Raw genomic sequence first — 25,008 nt, 5'->3', positions numbered from 1 at the left:
GTAGCTTTGGGTTCTGTTAGCCATTTAGAGGTCTTATGGTCTTTTCATTTAAATGGTTAATAAAATTTAGACCAACATTTTGATTCTTTTCCTTATTAGTAATGTTTGTTTTTATAATGCAATTAAAGAGCCATCTCCTTTAATGACTGGACAGATATTGGTTTATTTGGTATTGCGCTGCTTTGCAATGTTATCTTTCACTCCACAAAACCACTTCCGGCAGGGCCTTCTCTTCTGATCACTTCTACCACGTTTAGTAAGACTCCCATTGTAACTAAAACAGACGGAAACTGGGAAATAACTGCTTTTTGGCTGAAGTGCATGTTACTGCCCTATATTTTGTTCTCCAACGTGAACAGTCTCACAGGTTGTCATGCTACAAAAGACCACCAATATGGGTACTCAAGAGTCATACTTGCCCTCGACCTTCCTTTTAATATAATACAATTCTCACAAAGTATGGGAACTGTAAGTGGATATGAAAGGTGTCACATGTGCACATTTTTTAAGACTGTCCAGAAAACACCTTGTAATCCAGCAACCCCAAGCACACTGGTGTACCTGTGCTAATCAGAAGATTGGTTCATGAACTGGAAAATAGGGAACAGTCTTCTATTGATTTATTTATGATTTTGACATTTACTGCCAAACGGACTGTGCATTCCTAAGCATTTCATTTCAGGATCTGCATCATACAGCTGTAAATATAGTCTACATACCTGAGTAAATCCCACACCATTCAACGAAATCTGCAGTATAGAGTGAATAAATCTGTTAACACCCTATATCCTTGGATAAAATTACAGGAATTGAAACTTGCTTCATCCCTTGCCCCATTTAACTGACTGCCAATTTAAAAATATAATGAAAATTCCTAAGGAAACTTTTCAAATTTCGAACCCAAGAACTACATCCAATTAACACATTACACTAGGTGCTGGTACAAACTAACATTTTCAAAATCAATAGCTAAAGTTCAGCAGTGATAAATAGTCACAGGACAAATTCACGCCCCAATCTGTAGATGCTTTCATACAGCAGCCAACCTGGCACAGATGCTAATGAGATGCAAACACTCTTTGAAAAAGGGCACGGGCAAAGTGGGTCATACCGCTGCAGTGGGACCACAAATGCACAAGAGCCACTACCCAAACACAGTTTAAACTAACTAATACATATTCATGGGTCATACAATGGCAAATCAGGCCACACTATATGTGTCATGAATACCAAGGATGTTTTTTGTATAAAAGTAACACTGTAAGAAGATAACATTATATATAATACCTTCATAATCAATCGGAAATAAGTACATTAGATCCTGGAACATCTTCACTGGTACAGAATTTTTGACTCTTGACCACTCACACCTGTGGGATAATCATTCCAGATAATGTACGCTCACTGCAGAACCTCTTTACTCTAAAATGCAACTTTACACAATACAGCATCAAACCTTATGGAAGCAGCCTGAAGCTATTCTCACAGCATTCTGCTATGTTAGTCTACTAATTAGGCAACCCCTCTGAACGTGTTTGTACTGACAATACTTCCACCTTAAGAAGTTTCCCAATGGTAGAGTCACCATTGGCTCCAATGTCAGGAAAACTACTTGCACTGTGACCCAGATTTTAAATGCAGTGGGGTACCAGAGAGATTGCAGAATGGGATATCAGCCACTTGTCTGATGTCCAATTATCATTCAATTCAGAATAAGCACCCTAGTGGTCAATTGACTCTGCAGTCCATGGGTGAACTCAGCTGGTTCCAAAGCAAAGGATGACAACCCTAAAGCTTCACCCCTGACGACTGATTAATTTCTCAAGAGATGTGTATTTTCTCCGCCCCAGTGTATTGCTTCCTTTCAACAAACGCCTTGTTAATTAAAGAATGCAAGTTACACTTTCCTCTGGCTACTGATCTATTTCCTCATTTGGTTACACAACATCTGTGTTGTCTACAATGTCAAATATCTAGTGTTTTCAGTTCTGTATGAGAGAAATACTTGCTTCAACATCACAAAGTTGTTGCATGCCATCCATTGATCTAAACGTATTGTTAAGATATCAATTGCAGGTATGGTAAAGCTTAGTGATCTACTTTGGACACCAATTTGTTGTTTATTATGTGTTGAGAAAGTACAGCTTCTTCAGGACAAGATCCAGGTAAATATCGAAAACCAACAAATCTTCACCAAACCTGACAAGAGCATCATGGGAGAGGTACCTCCCCTGCCATGGAAGATATTCCCAAATAGTCAGCAGCCAAGGTCTCCTGGCTTCCGTACACCTAAAATACTAATAAGGAAAAACGACCTTGTTCACAGTCAGAGCATGACTATCAGAAAATATTACAACAACATAAAGAAAATAAAATAGTAAAAATTTATATTTCCAAGATGTTTGACTAATTTTTTAGGGTCGAGCCTGCGTTGCATGCGCTCGCGCATGCGTATCGCAGCGAGACGCTTTTGTATTTAGAAAAGGGCTCGGAGCCCTGTCAACTTCACATCAGTGTTTTTTATTGGTTCGTGGGCTTGCCTAATAAAATCTGCTTGCTTTCATTAGTCGAAGGCAAGCATACGTCATGCCTTTTCCGGTGGCTAGCCCTCCTCGAGCGCAGCGACCAAGTAAAGAAAACATGCGAGGCTCGCTGTTTTCCATCGGGCTCGTGGACTTCTTTTTCTCTAATTTACGAGCGCGATCTCGCTTGGCAGAAGTTGAGTGCTTTACATAGTTAATTTCACTTTTTCCGGTTGTGTACACAAATGCACTTTTGCCCGATAGGTGAAAAGTCGGGTTAGGAGTTTACAACGCGATCAGCTCTAACATGAGCAAACGCGAGACCCGTTGCATTGTAAATGCTTGTTTTAACTATGAAAGTTAGGAAGCTAGAAAATGCAGGGATGCAGTGCACGAAGCATGTTTTCATGACGGATTTCTCCTTCTCACTTATAAAGACCTGGAGCACCAAGACAACTTCAGATCTGAAGGCCCATGGAATAGCCCTTACTTATAGCATAACATTGGGTCATTCTGTTGAATATATGTGCTAGAGTACTGAGATCGCACTTATCTTATAGACTTTGGGTAGCATTGGCTCATGCATTTGTTTGGGATTGATAGCCCTCGGTGTTGATTTGAAGCTGTTTAGGCTACAGTTTTAAATAGAACTTTTTATTCTGTGTTGTGTGTTTTGTTTTGAATTGTTGATTTAATCAGTATTAAAACAGACAATCATTTTTACAGGCTATAACCTCTGCACACTAGAACCACAAACACCAGCTTGTGCAGTCCATCCACTACTGTGATCACCAACACACTGCTCAGTATCAGTCGCACCGATAATAAGTTCCCATCTCTAGCGACCCAACCAGGACCATGACCACCAACTACTGCAGTTCGAAGAACGGAGATCATGTGGCTGCAATCAGCATCTCTGAAGACAGCAGCACTGACATGATCAAGGTGACCTGCTCATGCAGCACTACTGATGTTAAGATATTTAGTTCCAGCAAACCATCCAGAACTGAAGACATCAGCTCCTGCAGCACGAATACCACCACCTCTGAGATCACCACACCATGCAGTTCAACCATTCGAAAGAACAAAGGCTCTGAAATCATTGGCTTCCGTACCTGAACCACAATTATCCAACTTCTCCTACAGAACCAGCATCACTCAATAGTGGGTCTACTACCACCATGGCCAACAGTAGAAACAGCTTGCTGCTGCAACCTAAGCAAAACACAAACGCTGTGGGATAGCGTAACTGGATGGACGGAATGCGGAACCAATCAAACATTCTCCCCCAGTCACAGATCTGGGTTTAATCCATCCATTATTTTGCTCACCATGCCACCCCAGTTTGAACCCTGCCATATGCATATCAGTCTTGACCCTGTTCCTCATGGGAACAGTCCAGCCCGAACTGCCAGGCCAGGTTCTCCCTGGACCGGAAACAAGCATCCTGGGACCGGTTTCGGGGTTTCACCCCTCATCAGCCAGGCTAGCTTGAATCCAGTGGCACAGTGAGCCCGGGACCCACGTCTGGGCATACCCGGCGCACTTAGGGCGGCAAAAGTAAAGCAAAACACAAACCTAACCAGGACTGAGATGACCAGCGTAGAGACCACACGCATAGAAGCCGACACTCACAAACATGTCAGAGAGCCCAAATACCTGTTGCCCTGCCAGTGGTGAGTCTTTAAGCAGTAAGACTGCTAGACTATGATGGGCTATATGGGTAAACTGACAGTGGTGCTTACTTATTAATGATCAACTACCTTCCCTATGGCCAGGCTATGACATGGATTATCTTTGGGGTCAGATAATTAATAGGCATGAAGAACATGCCTTTTTACGTGCATCCTATAGCTGATAACTGTCCATGGGCTCTCCAAGCATAAATCCATGTAACCAGTCACATCTGGGCCCAATGAATGTGTGATTGTGGTGTGTGTGAGTAGCGCATGTGTGCATGAGAGGTGCACACATGCGCTATAGCCCTTTAGTAGCTCAATAGCCCTTTAGTAGCCAAGACACTTACTGGTATATTTTTTTCATGGTGGATTCTCATGACAAGTGGTTGAATACCACAGAACGGACTTCATGTTGACCTACATAAATGTGTTTTTGAAGGAAGTACTGTAACTTACTTGCTTTCCACCTCATACCACCTGCAAACCAATGGCTGAGGTGACAGGATCTAAACAAAACGCATCATCCCACATGGGCGGGATTGCTTCTTCAATGACTCAAATTGCATAATGGTCTGATCAAAACAAGCTCAACCATGTGACAATTTATGCATGTTCATAATTTTTATTTGCTTTTTGTTTTTCATTACTAAACATTTAATTCTTCAAAAAATATTTTATTTACTGATTCCAAATCATCAAATCTATTATAATTTCCTTCATTTTTCCACAGTATATTTATACAATATTCAAACACATAAAAACCTGTATCAGTACACCAAGTGATAATATTGCTACATCATTTTTACCCCCATGCATCAATCCACTCTCTACTCACAGAACACATCCTTTCACATACATCATTCACACCAATCCCAGCCACACCCCACATACACCACAAATTGTCTGCAGGAAAATGACTTCAATCACTGTTGTGTTGTGGGCTAGGATCACCCCTAAAAGCAATCAACGCACATTTTGGTGGGCAAAGGAAAATTCAAAATCCACCTTCTTCAGGACCCAACTATGATAGTTATTTACTCGGGTTGATCAGTGGGAGATATATTTCTGTCCACTCATACATGTGCTGGTGTGGAGATCATAGGTAATATCTTGTTTTCTCATATCTGAGGCGGTACGGATCCAGCCATCCCCAAACGTTAAGGCACAGCTGAATAAAGGCAAGGGCGTTATCCCTCTTGAACATTTGTACATGAATCCGGGTTCCACTTTGAGAAAAAAGTTTTCTGAAGAAAACCTGAGGTCAGCAACAACGGGGCAGCTGATGCACAAGCATGAAATGCATACCTTGGTGAGTCAGGGGATAGTCAACTAACAGTATGACTGGGCGGCAATGCTACCTGGGTGCTATGAAGGACCAGTGACTTTTATGGTCTTAAAGAGGTAACAAAGACAATTGCCAATCTGATTCCCCAGGCATGTGAGCTTGTGGGCAAACTATGTTTTGGGAAATATTTGAGTACCCTGGATTTCACAAGTGGCTACTGGATGATCACAGCTACACTTGGCACTAGGGAGAAGAATGAATTTGGGACTTCAATATGCAACCGGTTTCATGCTATGATAGTATCACCTGGTACGATAGTGTGAACCTAGGGCTTTCGTCTTTAATATTTTTATCTCAAGTTGGTTGCAACCAGTAAACCAATGATTATCGCCCTTTATGATCATATCCATGGCTTTCTACAAGTGTTATTAGCTTTTATGACCCCACCCCATGTTTGTTGCAACAGCTCAATACCTGCAGCCTTTTATCTTATATCTAAGGATCTTGATCACCTTAGGGGGCAAAGGAGAGAGTGAGAAGCCAAATGGAGAATATTTGCCAGTTACCTAAATGGATAAAACCAAGGCCACACCACAGAAATAATGCCAATTTTGTTGTGTAGAAGTGACAGGAACACAAATGACATAAAAGGTATTTGGGTAGAGAACTGCAGACTGGAAAACAACACAGGTGGGTGACACTAGGCACCAGTCAGATCACCTTACATAGTTAGTTGTGTAGCAAACATAATTGAAATGCCTCCTGTTTACTTTTCCAGTAAACATAGTAGCAGCACATTGGTATTTCAGATATATTCATATTGCTAATAAATAGGTCATTTTTATGATAGAGGGCCTGATTTTAGATTTCGGCGAATGAGTTACTCCGTCACAACGGTGACGGATATCCCGTCCACCTAAATATAAATCCTATAGCGAATAATGGGATTTCTATTTTGGCGGATAGGATATCCGTCACCCTTGTGAACAACTAACCCATTGGCCGAAATCTGAATCTGGCACAGAGTGACTACAATTGTTCCATGTATTTGATTCTCATCCCACAGAATAAAACCCTACAGGAAGCATTTACATGAATTCAATGTGAACATATCTGTGCACATAAATAGCAAAGAAGTGATAATACTGTAGTGAATCCTAGTTTGTTTTAATGGGATACAGGATAGCTTAGCCTGTGGCTTGCAGACTCGTACCCCTGTCACCCAGTGACTTTTACCCTACCTAGCTTGCTCTGTTTTAGTGCATTTATTTAATTAAATCTTTTAAGATGGCTGCCTTGTTTTGAGTTAGGCCCATGTTTTAGTTTGCATTATCAGTGTCACCGCGCTATGGCGTCAAGATCAAGCGACAAAGACAAACAAACTGTAGGTGTTCACTTTAGGTACTTTCCCTCTTCATGCTTTCGAGGGAATTGTTCATATTAATTACCATCCCAAGCACGCCTTGTTATCTATTGTTTGGGAACAAATCTACGTCAGGGGTCCAAGTAGATCCGTATAAATACTCCTCACTTTAACAGATAGCTAGAGGGATTCTGATCAGATGCCATTGCTGCTATTGATGCTGCACGTCGCCTTGACGCTGACCCAGGCTTTGTGTTCCTACGGAGTCTGAGCTAGAGACCTCATTCCAAGGTAACGATGGTTGGGGGCTCCTCTCATGGACAGGTCGTTGGTAGATTAGGTTTAACATACCTAGCTCTCTTTTAGGTTAGAGGTTAGGCCTATCATGCTATGCTATTAGGACATATTACACACTTCATGTCATTTCATGATATTGCAAGATGGTGGGGGTCTTTGTATTAATGACTCTTGTCTTTTGCCATTCTCTTTCTTGCTCTGTTCCTTATCCTAATCATTGCAGCCCATGCAATTTATCGCAGATTGCAGTTTTACTAAAATAAAACCTATTGAAACTCTACTGCATCTTCTTCATTACCTGTGTGTGATTGAGACATGTTGTTAATGTGAGAAAGGGGTAATCTCCGTTTAACCACACCGCTCCCTGAGATGTCATACTCTTGAGTCTATGCGTAAAGGCTGCCACAAATCACATTTTACTGTTTGGTTTTGGTGAGGTACTGCTTGTTAGCCGGAAGAGTTGGACGACAGTTGCGTTTTGTTGTAGGATTGGCATAGTCACCTATAAACATAAGTGCTGTCATCCTTAAACCAGCAGTCTTGCCTAGAGCAAGAGTCCAATAACGACAATACAAACTTGATTGCAGCAAAACATACTGTACACGTGAAGGACATCCTTGGACCTCAACTTTATAACAACATGCCTGGAGAGCATCAGGTGGCTTTCATTAGTTGTTGTCTCCTACCCTAAGAGCAAAACTAGGTGACAAGTGTCTTATACAATAATTTGAGCATTAAAGTAGTTCTGTCCCAGTTTGTTTGGGGCAGACCTATCCATCTAGACTGACCATAAGCCCTTTTGGTGGCAGATGTCCATGAATGGTGATCAACCAAAGTTGCTTTATTGCTCTGTATCCTTGCGGAGATTAGACTTTACTGTATAGGACAGGGTTAGATTGTCCCATGAAAACCCTGGTGGACTTTCTTAACCATTAACTTCTTTAGATGACGGGGATTCTACCGGACAGGCTTAGTCTCTTGTATTTCTGAAGTAGATGGACGTATTAAAAATCTCTTGCCGTGGCCACTCCATGCTTAACCGAACTCCGGGCGGGTGTATTTTTCTATGCAGCATACTCGTGCCAGGCAGTTCCTGACACATGCACTCTGATAATCTACAACAAGTTGCTAGAATGTCTTCGACAACAAGGGTACTCCTGAACTGGTTCTCAAATAATCATCCATGTCTACTTCCCCCCTTTAGTAAGGAACTTTTTTGCCTGTACCTGGGTGCTGAGACTGGCTGCTTGCTCTTCCTGTATAAATATGTGTAGACTGTCATTAATGGACCAAGAGATTCCCCACAAATTGCATATTGTGGGTGACTGGGAAAATTAGAGATGGGGTAGTCTTAGGTTGGCGTCCTCCTCTAAGTCTATAGGCCAAAAGGTTTATGGGCTTCATTGGGCTTAACGTTAATCCGACAATACTGACTCATTCAGCCTGTTTATCCTCATCTGCTGCCCTCTTCCACACTTACTGCACAAACTATTGTAAATCGAAGTGCAGATGCCTGGTGTGAAATAACATGAACTTGAATGCAGCATAAGAGATACATTATGTGTCTCTTACTGGACCGAGCAAGTTCAGCAGGTCAATATACAGCCTGAGAAGTGCAACAATATTACAATAGACAGTGGCCAATGGAAGGGACAACACTACACAAGAGATAGGATACTTTTCCCAGCATTCTTTGTACTGATTTTTTCACAGAATCAGAACCCAGCTACACCCATCGTTATCAAAGCCTGTCTCCTTCCATTCAAATGGTTCCCCTCAAGGTTTGAGGGCAACTTTAAAGTTGAGTGGGCATCTGTTGTCAGCCTAAATACAGCCAAATACTGTGCACTTGCCTCGACCACTACAAGAATTGAGTAAGAACGTAAATATAAGTGTACATCTCCAGGACCAGACGAAACACTTCAGATATAGAAATAATACCTCTTTAACTTTTTTCCTGCAACAAACGCATGCCAGATTTACAAAGTGCAGAATCTAAGACACATTGGATCCAGAATATTTGTCTGTGTCTACCTCATTAAATCAGTGATGGATTGGAAGCTAAAAGAAACCCTGGAAAATGATTCAATACCAGGCCCATATTGCACCAAGTGAGTTGGGCGGGAGTGTCTGACTTTGTCCATGAGGATTTGGGGGTCTGTCCAAGAAATGTTGTATGTTTTCCCTCATGGTTGACTGCCAGGCTGAGCTCCTGGTTATCACTTTGACCGACCTGCTGGTAAATTAGAAGGCTGAAGCAAAATTTTCATTGTGCAATCTGCACAAATTCCACAGATTCCGCGCTGCAGAATTTAATCTATTCTTTTTTTAAAGAGAGCCAGCACCTTGGCTAAAAAAATCTTTTGAAATGCCTAGTGGGAAGTAGGTTCTCACAGAAGACGTCTAGCTAAAAGTCCTCTTCTGCTCGAATCATTGTCCTGAAGGTTCCTCACAAGACCTGTGTTATGCGAGGCAGGTGCTTGCTTTAAAAAGTCAAGCAAGACACCAGAAAACAACAATTTGCTAAAAAAGTGTATTTTCCCAAGTTGGTAATTGGATTATGCAAGAAAAAATATGATATTTTGTACACCTGTGAAAAGCAGCCCCTTGATCTTAAGCCTGCGACCTAAATGGCCAGTCCAGCTGCATCTGAACGATCCGTTCTAAATAAGCACTGGCAAATCCAACAGATCTATTGGTTTTGACAATTTTTTAAAAATCGAGAATAGAAAGCAATATGATGCGGCCAGCATTGGCCGTGTCATAGAGCTTTTTTTTTAGCCATGTTGCACAGCAGACCACACTGCTGTGCAATATGTTAAAAGAACGGGGTGGGAAGCAACACACGGGTGGGGAGCAGCAATAACAGACAGCAGAAGGAGAGGAGGTATTGGGAAAGCAAACCCAGGGAGGTGCTGGAGACGAGGGAGAGAATACCAGACAGGTGGAGGGGAATTGGACCGAAAAACGAAATAGTACCTCAGTCACAATGGGAGCAGCGTACGGACACTAATTAAGTTGAATCACCCTGTGCTTGGCCTATCATCCACAGGAAGGGATGGATATGACGCTTGGCCTGTGCTGGCTAACTAGGAGGCTGCAAAGAAGAGTGGCACTGAAGCCAACAAATGGTAAGCAATGAGCGGGCTCCAACCCCTTTTTGTAAACATTAGTGTCTCGCAGGCTATCACAGGTTCGACCTAAAAAGGATGTATTTAGCTATTTTGTGAGTTGTATTGGGGTCTGTGGTTCTAGGAACAATGGCAATACCTGCCACAGAGATTGTCTAGCCCACCTTGAACCCATAGTCCCTGAGAATTGACCTGGCAGACCCCTTTTTCAGATGCCAACAGCTTCAAGACCAGAGACCTCAGCATGGCACCCTGGAGTGAAAATTCAGCAGTCTAGTACTCCTCCATTAGGGATATGTTTGTGTAATTCTAAAGTCTGTATGACAACAGTACCACTCAGCCACTCACACTTCTGAGGTCGATAAATGAGTAGCCTTGAGCACCATAATGGTAACATTTGTTATTAGTATCTAGAAATTAGTTACTTTGTAGAGCATGGGCATAGTATCAGAGAGTGTGAGGGTATGTGCTTGCGGTTTGCATATGTGGCCCAAGTCCCAGCCTCAGCACTTTACTGTGGTGTTTACATAGCACTTCGTATCTCAAGTGCACTTCATGCAGCAAGCTGCACAGGGAAAATCCCCCTTAGTAAAGCATGCAGCTGCAGTGAGTGTCAGAGTCTTTGCATGGCATTCAGCCTGCAGCGCTATAACAAGTCATCAGTGTGACATACAGCGTGCAGTGGGATCCCAGTCTTTGCACGACATGCAGCCTGCAGTGCCCAATTAGTCTTCAGCATGACATGCAGCTTATAGTGAGGGTCCCAGTGTATGCACTGCAGGCAGCCTGCAGTGCATGACTAGTCTTCAGCATGGCATGCAGCATGCAGTGAGGGACCGAGTCTTTGGATGACATGCACCCTGCAGTGCACAAGAAGTCTTCAGTATGACATGCAGCTTGCACTGAGTGCCTCAGTCTTGCACAGCATGTAATCTGCAGTGCAATGAAAAGTCTTCATTATGACATACAGCTTACAGTGAGGGTCCCAGACTTTGCACAGCATGCGGTCTGCAGTGCACGACTAGTCTTTAGCATGAAATGAGGGTCCCAGTCTTCGCCCGGCATGCAACCTGCAGTGCACAAGTCTTCAGCATGACATGCAGCATCCAATGAGGGTCCCAGTCTTTGCACGACATGCACCTTGCAGTGCACAACAAGTCTTCTGTATGAGATGCAGCTTGAATTGATGGTCTCCATCTGCACAGCATGCATCCTGTATCAATATGACAATTCTTAAGCATGACATGGAACTTGCAGTGAGGGTCCCAGTCTTTTGCTCAGCACGCAGTCTGCAGTGCACGACTAGTCTTCGGCATAATATGCAACTTGCAGTGAGGGTCCCAGTCTTTTGACGGCATGCAGTCTGCAGGGCACGACAAGTCTTCACCATCATATGCAGCGTGCAGTGAGGCTACAAGTCTTTGCACAACATACACCCTGCAGTGCACGACAATTCTTCAGTATGACATGCAACTTGCAATGAGGTTCTCAGACTGCACAGAATGCAGCCTGCAGCAATATGACATGTCTTCAGTTTGAAATGTAGCATGCAGAGAGAATCCCAGCTTTGAATGGCATGCACCCTGCAGTGCTATGACAAGTCTGTAGTATGACAAGCAGCTTGCAGTGAGGGTCCCAGTCTTAGCATGGCATTCAGCCTGCAGTGCTACAACAAGTCTCCAGCATGTCATGTTGCCCTTGCGGTGCCCTAGTCCTTCGCATAGCCCCTTTCAGCATGATATGCAGTTGGCAGTGCAGGCCCTGTCATCTGCATTTCATGTGGTCTGCATTACAACAGTCACTTGTTCTGGAAGGTGCATGCTTTCTGGGTTGCATGTTTCTGCCATGCAGGTATCAGGTAGCTTGCCCAGACATCAGCTGAGATTGGAATCTGCAGTCCAGAGCCCCGTTATCTGTATGGTATGCAAACAGCCTTCAGTGCAAGTCACAGGGCCCGATTCAGAAAGGTAGCTTATGTGTAGTAAAGTTACGAGTGCGTACTCCCCACACTCCGGGTGAAATCTCCGCCACGAGTACGGAGACTGCCCCGAATGCAAACACTGCGCACTTATAACTATACTACATGTAAACTACCTTTGCAAATCAGACCACGGTGTGCAGCCTGTGCAGCTGAATCTATGCTTTAGTGGGATATTCTCTGACATGGCATGCAGGGCGAGACCATGATGACATGCAGACTGCAGTGCAGGCCACAGTGCCTAACATGGAGTGCAGCCTGTGTAGCTGAATGCAGCCTTGAGTAGGGCATTCCCAGGCATGGAATACAGCATGACATCATGACGACATGTAGACTGCAGTGCAGGCCACAGTCTGTAACGTGGTGCAGCCTGTGTAGCTAAATGCAGCCTTGAGTAGGGCATTGCCAGGTATGGAATAAAGCATGACATCATGGTGGCATGCAGATTGCAGAGCCGGCCCAGTAGGCTACATGTGGTGCAGCTAAATGCAGCCTTAAGTAGGGCATTCCCACGCATGGTATACAGCGTTACATCATGATGACATGCTGCTGCAGTGCAGGACACAGTGCTTAACATAGAGTGCAGCCTATACAGCTGAAAGTAGCCTTGAGTAGGGCATTCCCTGGCATGATATGCAGCGCAAGCCCATGATGGCATGCAGCAGCATGTGCAGCTGAATGCAGCCTTGAGTAGGGCATTCCCAGGCATGATATGCAACGCAAGACCATGATGACATGCAGCTGCAGTGCAGGCCACAGTGTGTAACATGAAGAGCGGCCTTGAGGAGGGCATTCCCAGGCACGGAATACAGCGTGACATCATGATGACATGCAGCTGCAGTGCAGCCTGTAGTGTGCAACATGTGGTGCAGCCTGTGCAGCTGAATGCAGCCTTGAGAAGGCCAGTCCCTGGTAAGGCATGCAACAAACACCACGATGACATGCAACTGCAGTGCAGGCCACAGTCTGTAACATGTGGTGCAGCCTGTGTAGCTAAATGCAGCCTTGAGGAGGGCATTCCCAGGCATGGAATACAGCGTGACATCATGATGACATGCAGTCTGCAATGCAGGACACAGTGCTTAACATGGAGTGCAGCTAAATGCAGCCATTAGTAGGGTATTTCCTGGTGTGGCATGCAGCGCAAGACAATGATGACATCCAGACTTCAGTGCAGGCCACAGTGTATAACATATGGTGAAGCCTGTGCAGCTGAATGCAGCCTTGAGTAGGAGTAGGGCAATGGTGCCCAACCTTTTGACTTCCGTGGACCCCCACTTTCTCAATACTGGAACCTGGAGACCCCCACTAAGTCATTACTGGAGCCCGTGGACCCCCACTGAGTCATTACTGGAAGCCGGGGACCGAGGCCTATTGAGACTGTTGATTATGTGAACCACAAACAGATATACAAAAAATACAGAAACCAGCATTTCTTAAAACACATACACAAATAACACATTTTATTTCATTTGCAAACAAATAACATTTTAAAAATGTTAATTTTAATAGGAAGATTGGAGTTTTTCTAAATTCAATCGAAGCCACACATTGTCCATACTACATTCTGTTTGATGCGCCTGCACTGCACCCACAAATCAATCTGAGGATACTAATTTGATTTTAGCCTCCAATTTCAAATTCCTTGTCATTTAAACTACATTTTAAAATGTTCAATTGTACATTTAGGTACTTTATATATACTTTATTAATCTGTAAATATTAGTTAATTTTCTAAGCAGTCACGGACACACTGAGGAGGCTTCACGGACCCAAAGGGGAACCACTGGAGTAGGACAGTCCCTGGCATGGTACGCAGCATGAGACCATGATGACATGCAGCTGCAGTGCAAGGCCCAGCGTGTATCATGCGGTGCAGCCTGTGCAGCTAATGCAGCCTTGAACTGGTCATTCCCAGTCATGACATGCAGCGCAAGACCATGATGGCATGCAGACTGCAGTGCAGGCCCCAGGTTTGAGTATCCCATACATCTTGCAGAGCAGGGCCAATAAACTAGCGTGGCATGCATCATGTAGCGTGCGACCCTGTGCACACCATGCCATGCAGCCTACCATGCAGGGCATAGTGTCTAGCATGACATGCAGCCTTCAGTGCGGAACCCCTTCCTCTGCGTGCATGACACGCACTGTGATATCTTGTGCTCCAGATTGCATTCAGCCTGCAGTGCATCGCCCCCAAAGTGGCATGCAGCCCGCACTGCAGGACAGGGTCCCCAGTGTAGCATGCAGCATCCCGTACCTGGAAGCAGATGATGGATTATCACCCATTCACCCAGTGGTGAAGCCTGCAGGGCTCGTATCTGGACCGCCTCCGACCTCTCATATGTAATAGCACGCGCCAAATCCCCGCCTCTCCCTAACATGCATCGTGGCTGTGTTCCCAGACTCCATTACTGCCGGCTCACCTCATTCCCATCTCTCCACTACACTCACCTTGCCTGCTCCCTTCACCACATCTCTCCTGTACCCTCAGCTTGCCTGCTTCACAAATTAAAATCTGTCTCCTGCACACATCTAAACTGTTTCCTTCACTCCCATTTCTCCCTGCACTCACCTGACCTGTTCCCCTCACTCCCATCTCTCACCTGCACTCGCCTGACCGGATCCCCTCATCCCCTCTCTCGCCTGTACTCACCTGGCCTGCTGCCCTCACTCCCATCTCTCGCCTGCACTCACCTTGCCTGCTGCCCTCTCTCCCCTCTCTCGCCTGCACTCACCTGGCCTGCTCCCCTCACTCGAATCTCTCACCTGCACTCACCTTGCCTGCTCCCCTCATTCGAATCTCTCACCTGCACTCACCTTGCCTGCTCCCCTCACTCTCATCTCTCACCTGTCCTGCTCCCCTTACTCTCATCTCTCGCCTGAACTCACCTGACCTGTTCCCCTCATCCCCTCTCTCGCCTGCACTCACCTGGCCTGCTGCCCTCACTCCCATCTCTCGCCTGCACTCACCTGGCCTGTTCCCCTCACTCCCCTCTCTCGCCTGCACTCACCTGGACTACTGCCCTCACTCCCATCTCTCGCCTGCACTCACCTTGCCTGCTGCCCTCTCTCCCACCTCTCTCCTGCACTCACCTGGCCTGCTCCTCTCACTCCCATCTCTTGCCTGCACTCACCTGGCCAGCTCCTCTCACTCCCATCTCTCGCCTGCACTCACCTGGCCTGCTGCCCTCACTCCCATCTCTCGCCTGCACTCACCTTGCCTGCTGTCCTTTCTCCCATCTCTCGCCTGCACTCACCTGGCCTGCTCCCCTCACTCTCATCTCTCAGCTGCACTCACCTGTCCTGCTCCCCTCACTCTCATCTCTCGCCTGCACTCGCCTGACCTGTTCCCCTCATCCCCTCTCTCGCCTGCACTCACCTGGACTACTACCCTCACTCCCATCTCTCGCCTGCACTCACCTTGCCTGCTGTCCTCTCCCATCTCTCGCCTGCAGTCACCTGGCCTGCTCCCCTCACTCTCACCTGCACTCACCTGGCCTGCTCCCCTCACTCTCACCTGCACTCAGCTGGCCTTCTCCCCTCACTCTCACCTGCACTCACCTGGCCTGCTCCCCTCACTCTCACCTGCACTCAACTGGCCTGCTCCCCTCACTCCCATCTCTTGGCTGCACTCATCTGGCCTGCTCCCCTCACTCTGACCTGCACTCACCTGGCCTGCTCCCCTCACTCCCATCTCTTGGCTGCACTCACCTGGCCTGCTCCCCTCACTCTCACCTGCACTCAGCTGGCCTGCTCCCCTCACTCTCACCTGCACTCACCTGGCCTGCTCCCCTCACTCTCACCTGCACTCACCTGGCCTGCTCCCCTCACTCCCATCTCTTGGCTGCACTCACCTGGCCTGCTCCCCTCGCTCTCGCCTGCACTCACCTGGCCTGCTCCCCTCACTCTCACCTGCACTCACCTGGCCTGCTCCCTCACTCCCATCTCTCGCCTGCACTCACCTTGCCTGCTGCCCTCTCTCCCATTTCTCGCCTCTTCTCACCTGGCCTGCTCCCCTCACTCCCATCTCTCACCTGCACTCACCTGGCCTGCTCCCCTCACTCTCATCTCTCACCTGCACTCACCTTGCCTGCTCCCCTCAATCCTATCTGTCATCTGCACTCACTTGGCCTGCTCCTCTCACTCTCACCTGCACTCACCTGGCCTGCTCCTCTCACTCCCATCTCTCGCCTGCACTCACCTGGCCTGCTCCCATCTCTCGCCTGCACTCACCAGGCCTGCTCCCCTCACTCCCATCTCTTGCCTGCACTCACCTGACCTGCTCCCCTCTCTCCCATCTCTCGCCTGCACTCACCTGGCCTGCTCCCCTCACTCTCATCTCTCACCTGCACTCACCTGACCTGCTCCCCTCACTCCCATCTCTCGCCTGCACTCACCTGGCCTGCTCCCCTCACTCCCATCTCTCGCCTGCACTGACCTGCTCCCCTCTCTCCCATCACTCGCCTGTACTCACCTGGCCTGCTCCCCTCACTCCCATCTGTTGCCTGCACTCACCTGACCTGCTCCTCTCACTCCCATCTCTCATCTGCACTCACCTGGCCTGCTCCCCTCACTCCCATCTCTCGCCTGACTCACCTGGCCTGCTGCCCTCACTCCCATCTCTCGCCTGCACTCACCTGGCCTGCTCCCCTCACTCTCATCTCTCACCTGCACTCACCTGTCCTGTTCCCCTCACTTTCATAACTCGCCTGCACTCGCCTGACCTGTTCCCCTCATCCCCTCTCTTGCCTGCACTCACCTGGACTACTGCCCTCACTCCCATCTCGCGCCTGCACTCACCTTGCCTGCTCCTTTCTCCCATCTCTCGCCTGCACTCACCTGGCCTGCTCCTCTCACTCCCATCTCTCGCCTGCATTCACCTGGCCTGCTCCTCTCACTCCCATCTCTCGCCTGCACTCACCTGGCCTGCTGCCCTCACTCCCATCTCTCGCCTTCACTCACCTTGCCTGCTGCCCTCTCTCCCATCTCTCGCCTGCACTCACCTGGCCTGCTCCCCTCACTCTCACCTGCACTCACCTGGCCTGCTCCCCTCACTCTCACCTGCACTCACCTGGCCTGCTCCCCTCACTCCCATCTCTTGGCTGCACTCATCTGGCCTGCTCCCCTCACTCTCATCTCTCACCTGCACTCACCTGACCTGCTCCCCTCACTCTCACCTGCACTCACCTGGCCTGCTCCCCTCACTCTCACCTGCACTCACCTGGCCTGCTCCCCTCACTCTCACCTGCACTCACCTTGCCTGCTCCCCTCACTCTCATCTGCACTCACCTGGCCTTGTCCCCTCACTCTCACCTGCACTCACCTGGCCTGCTCCTCTCACTCCCATCTCTCGCCTGCAGTCACCTGACCTGCTACTCTCACGTGCACTCACCTGGCCTGCTCCCCTCACTCTCATCTCCCACCTGCACTCACCTGACCTGCTCCCCTCTACCATCCCTCACCTGCACTCACCTGGCCTGCTCCCCTCACTCCCATCTCTCGCCTGCACTCACCTGGCCTGTTCCCCTCACTCTCATCTCCCACCTGCACTCAGCTTGCCTGCTCCCATCTCTCCCATCACTCGCCTGCACTCACCTGACCTGCTCCCCTCACTCCCATCTCTCACCTGCACTCACCTGACCTGTTCCCCTCATCCCCTCTCTCACCTGCACTCACCTGGCCTGCTCCCCTCATTCTCACCTGCACTCACCTGGCCTGCTCCCCTCACTCTCACCTGCACTCACCTGGCCTGCTCCCCTCACTCTTGCCTGCACTCACCTGACCTGCTCCTCTCACCTGCACTCACCTGGCCTGCTCCCCTCACTCTCATCTCTCACCTGCACTCACCTGGCCTGCTCCCCTCACTCATCTCTCACTTGCACTCACCTGGCCTGCTCCCCTCACTCTCATCTCTAACCTGCACTCACCTGGCCTGCTCCACTCACTCTCATCTCTCACCTGCACTCACCTGGCCTGCTGCCCTCACTCCCATCTCTCACCTGCACTCACCTGGCCTGCTCCCATCTCTCGCCTGCACTCACCTTGCCTGCTCCCCTCATTCCCATCTCTCACCTGCACTCACCTGACCTGCTCCCCTCACTCTCATCTCTCACCTGCACTCACCTGGCCTGCTCCCCTCACTCTCATCTCTCACCTGCACTCACCTGGCCTGCTCCCCTCACTCTCATCTCTCACCTGCACTCACCTGGCCTGCTCCACTCACTCTCATCTCTCACCTGCACTCACCTGGCCTGCTGCCCTCACTCCCATCTCTCACCTGCACTCACCTGGCCTGCTCCCATCTCTCGCCTGCACTCACCTTGCCTGCTCCCCTCATTCCCATCTCTCACCTGCACTCACCTGACCTGCTCCCCTCACTCTCATCTCTCACCTGCACTCACCTGGCCTGCTCCCCTCACTCTCATCTCTCACCTGCACTCACCTGGCCTGCTCCCCTCACTCTCATCTCTCACCTGCACTCACCTGGCCTGCTCCACTCACTCTCATGTCTCACCTGCACTCACCTGGCCTGCTGCCCTCACTCCCATCTCTCACCTGCACTCACCTGGCCTGCTCCCATCTCTCGCCTGCACTCACCCGGCCTGCTCCCCTCATTTCCATCTCTCACCTGCACTCACCTGACCTGCTCCCCTCACTCTCATCTCTCACCTGCACTCACCTGGCCTGCTCCCCTCACTCTCATCTCTCACCTGCACTCACCTGGCCTGCTCCCCTCACTCTCATCTCTCACCTGCACTCACCTGGCCTGCTCCCCTCACTCCCATCTGTTGCCTGCACTCACCTGCTACCCTCACTCTCATCTCTCACCTGGCCTGCTCCCCTCACTCCCATCTCTCACCTGCACTCATCTTGCCTGCTCCCCTCACTCCCATCTCTCACCTGCACTCACCTGACCTACTCCCCTCTCTCGCCTGCACTCGCCTGGCCTGCTCCCCTCACTCCCCTCTCTCGCCTGCACTCACCTGGCCTGCTGCCCTCACTCCCCTCTCTCACCTGCACTCACCTGGCCTGCTCCCCTCACTCTCATCTCTCACCTGCACTCACCTGGCCTGCTCCCCTCACTCCCATCTGTTGCCTGCACTCACCTGCTACCCTCACTCCCATCTCTCACCTGCACTCATCTTGCCTGCTCCCCTCACTCCCATCTCTCACCTGCACTCACCTGACCTACTCCCCTCTCTCGCCTGCACTCGCCTGGCCTGCTGTCCTCACTCCCCTCTCTCGCCTGCACTCACCTGGCCTGCTGCCCTCACTCTCATCTCCCACCTGCACTCACCTGACCTGCTCCCCTCACTCCCATCTCTCACCTGCACTCACCTGGCCTGCTCCAATCTCTCGCCTGCACTCACCTGGCCTGCTCCCCTCACTCATCTTGCTTGCTTCCCTGCTTTCCCTATCGCCCTAGCTGCTACAGTAGCTGCCAGCCCTCTACTACAGCTGCTTGGCCTGCTCTGTTCACCCGCATCTCTCCCCTGCACTCACCGTGCCTGCTCCACTCATCTCCAACGATCGACTGCACCAGCGTTGCCTGTTCTCCGAACCCCATCTCTCCACTGCCCCCCCCCCCTTTTGCAGGTTCCCGTAGACTCACCTTGCCTGCTCCACTCTCTCCCATGCCTCCCCTGCACTCACCTTGCCTGCTTCACTAGATGCCAGTCCTCCCCTACAGCCACTCGGCTTTCTCCCCTGCACTCACCTTACCTGCTGCCCTCTCTCCCATCTCCCCCCTACTCTGACCTTGCCTGCTTCCCTCTCTCCCGTCCCTCCCCTGCACTCACCTTGCCTGCTCGCCTAGCTGCCATGTCTCTCCCTGAACCGAATGATGAAGGCAGGAGACAGAAGGCAGCTCCTTTTCTAGTAGAAGAAAGGGGGGAGGCAGGAAAGCTGGAAATGTTTCCCTGGCACCCCCACCCCTCCTCATCACCCCGCCGTCCCCTGGAAGATCATGCCTCCGGTTGCCATGGAGACCCCCGGATCTGCAGTGATGCCCAACGTGTCAATCACACACGAGGCAGCTTACTCCATCCTATTTTTCTCTCCTCCTGAAGGTAAAATTAGCATCCTGGTAACATGAGGGGGAGGCACCATTGTCGAAGGGCGATTCCACCCTCCCCCGGCCTCCGCTGCCTTGGTAGGCTCCTGCCTCCTCCCCTTCGCCGGCCTACCCACTGTGCACCATCCGACACTTGTAGGGATGCTGCAATCCAAAAACCAAGACAAAGACTTGGGGCGTGCGCCAGGAGATCGTGCTCGAATTTGTAGGGGTGCACACTTGTACTTTTCTAACCTCCACTAACAGCACTCCCGTTCCCCGCATACTCACCCCACCTATGGCCATTTCTATACCTGCCATTAATTTTATGTGGTGGCGTGTGTGTGTGTGTAGGGGGGGGGGCTCAAGAACGGAAAAAACAATGGCTGTCTGAATAATTGGCCCTGTTATGCAAACTGGTGTTAGTGTCAAAATATTTCGTAATGCGGGGAACCTGTTCTCGAACATTCTCTGAGCGGCACAAGGTGGTTTACAGATCCCCAATACACCCACAGAAACATAAGCGAGCACACCACCAACATGTTCAGACAATTACATACAAATGTACACAGACGTGTACACCTATGCATCTTTCAATATCCATTCAAGTTTGTACCCATGGGAACCGGTTTAAGCACATGCATATATGGGTGCAAGTACTGTGTGTGCATGTATACACATACATGTAAACCTGTTCATACACAGTGACGTATGGTCTTTTTGGCCACTGTCGAGTGTTGGGAGGGCCTATGACTCACAAGTAGCGAAATATACAGATTATTCATGCTGTGAATCTGCCTGTGTGGTGTGTGCCATGTTGTTTTGGCACGTGCAGTAGTTATAAACAAAGGTATTTGATGGGAACCGTAACCTAAGGCGTTAAATCCACGCACTGATGTAAAATCCCGCTATATTGGCCTTGTTGTTATCAGCAGTAGTTAAGTTATTTAAACATAAATGTCAGAGAATACAAAGTTTTTCTCATGTCAGTTAGACTGTGCTGTTGTATTATATGTGTGAATGTAACATTTATAAGTACCCTTGATCTAAATAACTTGCGTTATTAGGCTACGTCTACGCTTATTTTCACTGGCACGGCGTGTGTGTGAATACACGTGGCCCACTAACATATGTAGAGCAGCTGGACTAACATTCATACATGTATTGCTACAGTGCAAAGGTCAAATTGAAGTTTATTACCATAGTACAGCAAAGGTGACACGAGACCGTGGTAATTACTGCTATATAACATTTACTTTACACAGGGAAATAACTCACCTAATAGTCACAATATCTTCAAAGTTTGATTTTGCTTAGCAGCACATAAAATACATTTATGTACATATACACATGCGATATGAGTATGTATACACAAATGCACCAAGTTTAAGCATATATATTTTATACACTAAAGCATAGTTAACTACCATATAATGATAAATATAAAAACATACACTTGCACTCACCTATTTATTAATACTGCAGAAAGGTAACATTCCAAGTGATTAGCAAATTACATGTAAATCCCTGCTTTAATGCCTCACACATTATAAACCATGATTATCTTTTCAGAGCAATCAAATGGGGTCATTTCTATGGGCCTAATTAATGAGACGTGATCTCACTCTAAGGATCAGACTCCTGGTGCTGTGGCTCTGTCGAACTGCATGCATCACATCCGTATCTATCTATCAATCTATCTATCTATCTGTATATAGAGATGAGTGTCCATTGCCTGCTGGCTATAAATCGCCAGTTGTGCTTGGTGAATGGCATGAACGCCACCTAAAATCTTGTTTTTCTTGAAACTTCAGAGAGAAAGGCCAGCACTCTAAAAGTGGTTTAGTAAATTCATGTTTTCAGGCCAGGGTATAAACTCAACGCCGCCTGGCTACAACTTTGTCTTGTTCACATTATGTTTATACGGCGGCTGGTGGCTAGAATAATGAATTTACTGAACCACTTCTAGAGGGCCAGTTGCTCTTTAGGAAATTTCAAGACAGGCGATTTTATATATATATATATATATATATATATATATATATATATATATATATAACATTGTCAGCATGTAAAAAATGATCATTTGCATTTAAACTACATATTGTGTGCACATCCATATATATATATATATATATATATATATATATATATATATATATATATATATATATATATATATATATATATATTCTGAATCTTATCTGCTTGTAGGCCATGCTCATCAGCCTTATAACTCTAACTCTCCCAGCCTGACCAGAAATTGACTTTTCACTATTCCATGTCAAAATAAAAGCTTCTTAGAGATCTAAGACAGGTTAACCTGTAATTACTCATGGATTGTGGTATTATCCACAAACTCTATTGCGTGGAGTCTTGCCCAAAAGGTGCTTTTGTGCCAAGATCTCTCATCCCTGGAAAGCCATTTGAGTCAGCCATCACAACACTCCTCTTACCAACACCCCCCCACCCAATACATGGCTCCAAAACCTAGGCCATTGGTATGGTATTAGCCTTAATATCTCCCCTTATAAATCATTAGGTGCCCCAAGGCGTCTCCTAATATAAAATTCAGTAAAAGTATCCCCTAAAGTGAGGTTTGTTGCAGATCTGAAATGTATCCTTAACATCTCTTCTCGACAAGACACCCTTGTTGTCTTATCCTCTAGAATGATACGCCTCGAATCATGTGTATTGAATTCTCTCCTGCAACTTTCTTCTGAATGGATTGGGGGTAAGTTCCCTAAACCCTGCCCTGAGACAATGTAGAGTGAGGGGCTCACCTTAAATTCACCTCTTACACAATATACGTAGTTATACCCCCTAAAGCCTACATCACATAATATATAGGGGCTCTTTCCTTCACGCCCTTCTCCCATACTACATATAGGAATTTGTCCATACAGAATATTGGGGTGCTGCCCTAAGAATTCCCAAACAATTTAGAGGACCCCACCCTCTAAAAGAACCATCCCATAAATTATACGGGTTAATTCTCTAAAACCCACTTCTCGTACAATATATAGGAGTATTATCCCTAAAAGTCTCCAGTACAGTATATACAGGGGTTCATCCCCCAAAATGTCCCCTCTGTGTAATATGGAGGCACTCATCACCTAAAAAGCTTTCCCACACTACACACAGAGGCTAATTCCGTAAAATCCCCGCATGGAGGTCCATCCCCTAAAACCGGACCCAGTGCGACACATAAGGAGTCGGCCCCATAAAACCGCACCTCTCGTGAACTATGTAATAAAGGGGTTAATCTCTCATAAACCCCCATACGTTGCATGATGGTTCGTCTCTTAAAATGTCTCCCTTCATACAATGTGTCGGGGCCTAATACGGATGCCTCCTTCCCTTATAATGCGAAGGTTTCTCTTTCTGACAACACACTCCAATGTATAGGGGTGTTTACCCCAACATCTCACTACATACATAATACGTACGGGTTTGTGTCATATATTTGATACTTCAAGGCAATGTATAGGGCCGAAGATTAAACTCTCTGGCTCGGACAATTTATACAGGTTTATACCTTGGATTCGCTCTGCCCCTCCCCCACCGGCTTGTGTATTCTTGTTGCCCCCTCCCCTCTGCAGGGAGGGATGACTCCGCCAGGTGAGATCGCCTTGGGGGGGCGGCGGATTCCGCCAGCGACCTGGCAACCACGAACCCCACCGGCCTCCAGTCTGAGAGTCACTCCTCGCCACCCTCATATCCCCACATGCCTCCCCCCGCCTCCCCCAGGTGATACCCCTGAAGGTGTCACTTACACTAATCCGGACCAGGGCGTCCATGATCGAGGTGAATGTCTGTAGCTCCTCCCCCTCGGCCATCTCACCCAGGGGGGCCCTGGTAATGCTGCTCCTCTACCCCCGCCGGGGAGTCCTCCGATCCTGGGGAGTCGGTCCTGTGTAGAAGATGAGCCCCCGAGACCGCAACGCCGAGCTCCGATGCTAGAGAGATGCACTGCTTCAGTGGTGGGAGATCGGGGGGCGGATGGAGAGGATGCAGGGAGCATGCGCACTGGGGCTTGTGGTACCCAGCGGCGGTGATGGGGAGGGAGCTGGATGGGAAATATTGATATGGTAGGGAGCGCGCGCCGCCAAGGCTAGAGCCGCGCCAGCCAGAATACTTTCAAACAAGAACACCCTTACTCTGAAATTTGTCCGAACCTCCTGGTTTATGTTGATAAATGAAAGTGTGTATTGGCATGCGCGACGCACATTATTTGTAACGCTTCGTAATACTACTATAAAACGGCATCTAGTGCTTTCTGCAGCTTCGCGGCGCTCTCACTGAGACGTTACTAATATCCGATGTAATAATTCTCCTTTTGTCAGCCTTAGCAGGATGAAAGGCAGAGTCACCCCAACTGAGTTTTGAACCTCTGTCCTGGAAGTTCTGTGCAGGTGACACAAAGGTCTCAAGTTAGAACTCCTAATATTTAAATCTCTATTACGTTTTTTTGCAAGTACTCCCAACCCCACAATGATGTTCTCCTGGGGTGCTCACTACACGTCATGGTAAATAAATAAATATCACATATCCGATATTGAAAGACCTATTCCAACTGTATAACTAGGCTATCAATCACTAGATCATTTGGGACCAATAATTGTAACTACACAATGTAACTCTAAAATTGATGTAACTGTACTATTGATGCATCTTTACTTACTAGAAATTGTAAT

General features: G+C 47.9%; 1 protein-coding gene across 1 annotated transcript in view; it reads right to left on the bottom strand.

Annotated features, from left to right (window-relative positions):
• The window catches only part of TRIM46 (tripartite motif containing 46), a 120,682-nt gene extending 96,410 nt beyond the window's left edge, over positions 1-24,272 (bottom strand). The window contains exon 1 of the mRNA XM_069218421.1: positions 24,088-24,272. Coding sequence (XP_069074522.1) covers positions 24,088-24,150 — 63 coding nt within the window. The 5' untranslated portion in view covers positions 24,151-24,272. The remainder of the gene's footprint in view (positions 1-24,087) is intronic.
• Positions 24,273-25,008: the final 736 nt, after the last annotated feature.

The sequence above is a fragment of the Pleurodeles waltl genome, chromosome 12, assembly GCF_031143425.1.
Source record: "Pleurodeles waltl isolate 20211129_DDA chromosome 12, aPleWal1.hap1.20221129, whole genome shotgun sequence".
NCBI classification, from domain to species: Eukaryota; Metazoa; Chordata; class Amphibia; order Caudata; family Salamandridae; genus Pleurodeles; species Pleurodeles waltl.
This window is presented reverse-complemented; position numbering and strand designations above follow the sequence as displayed.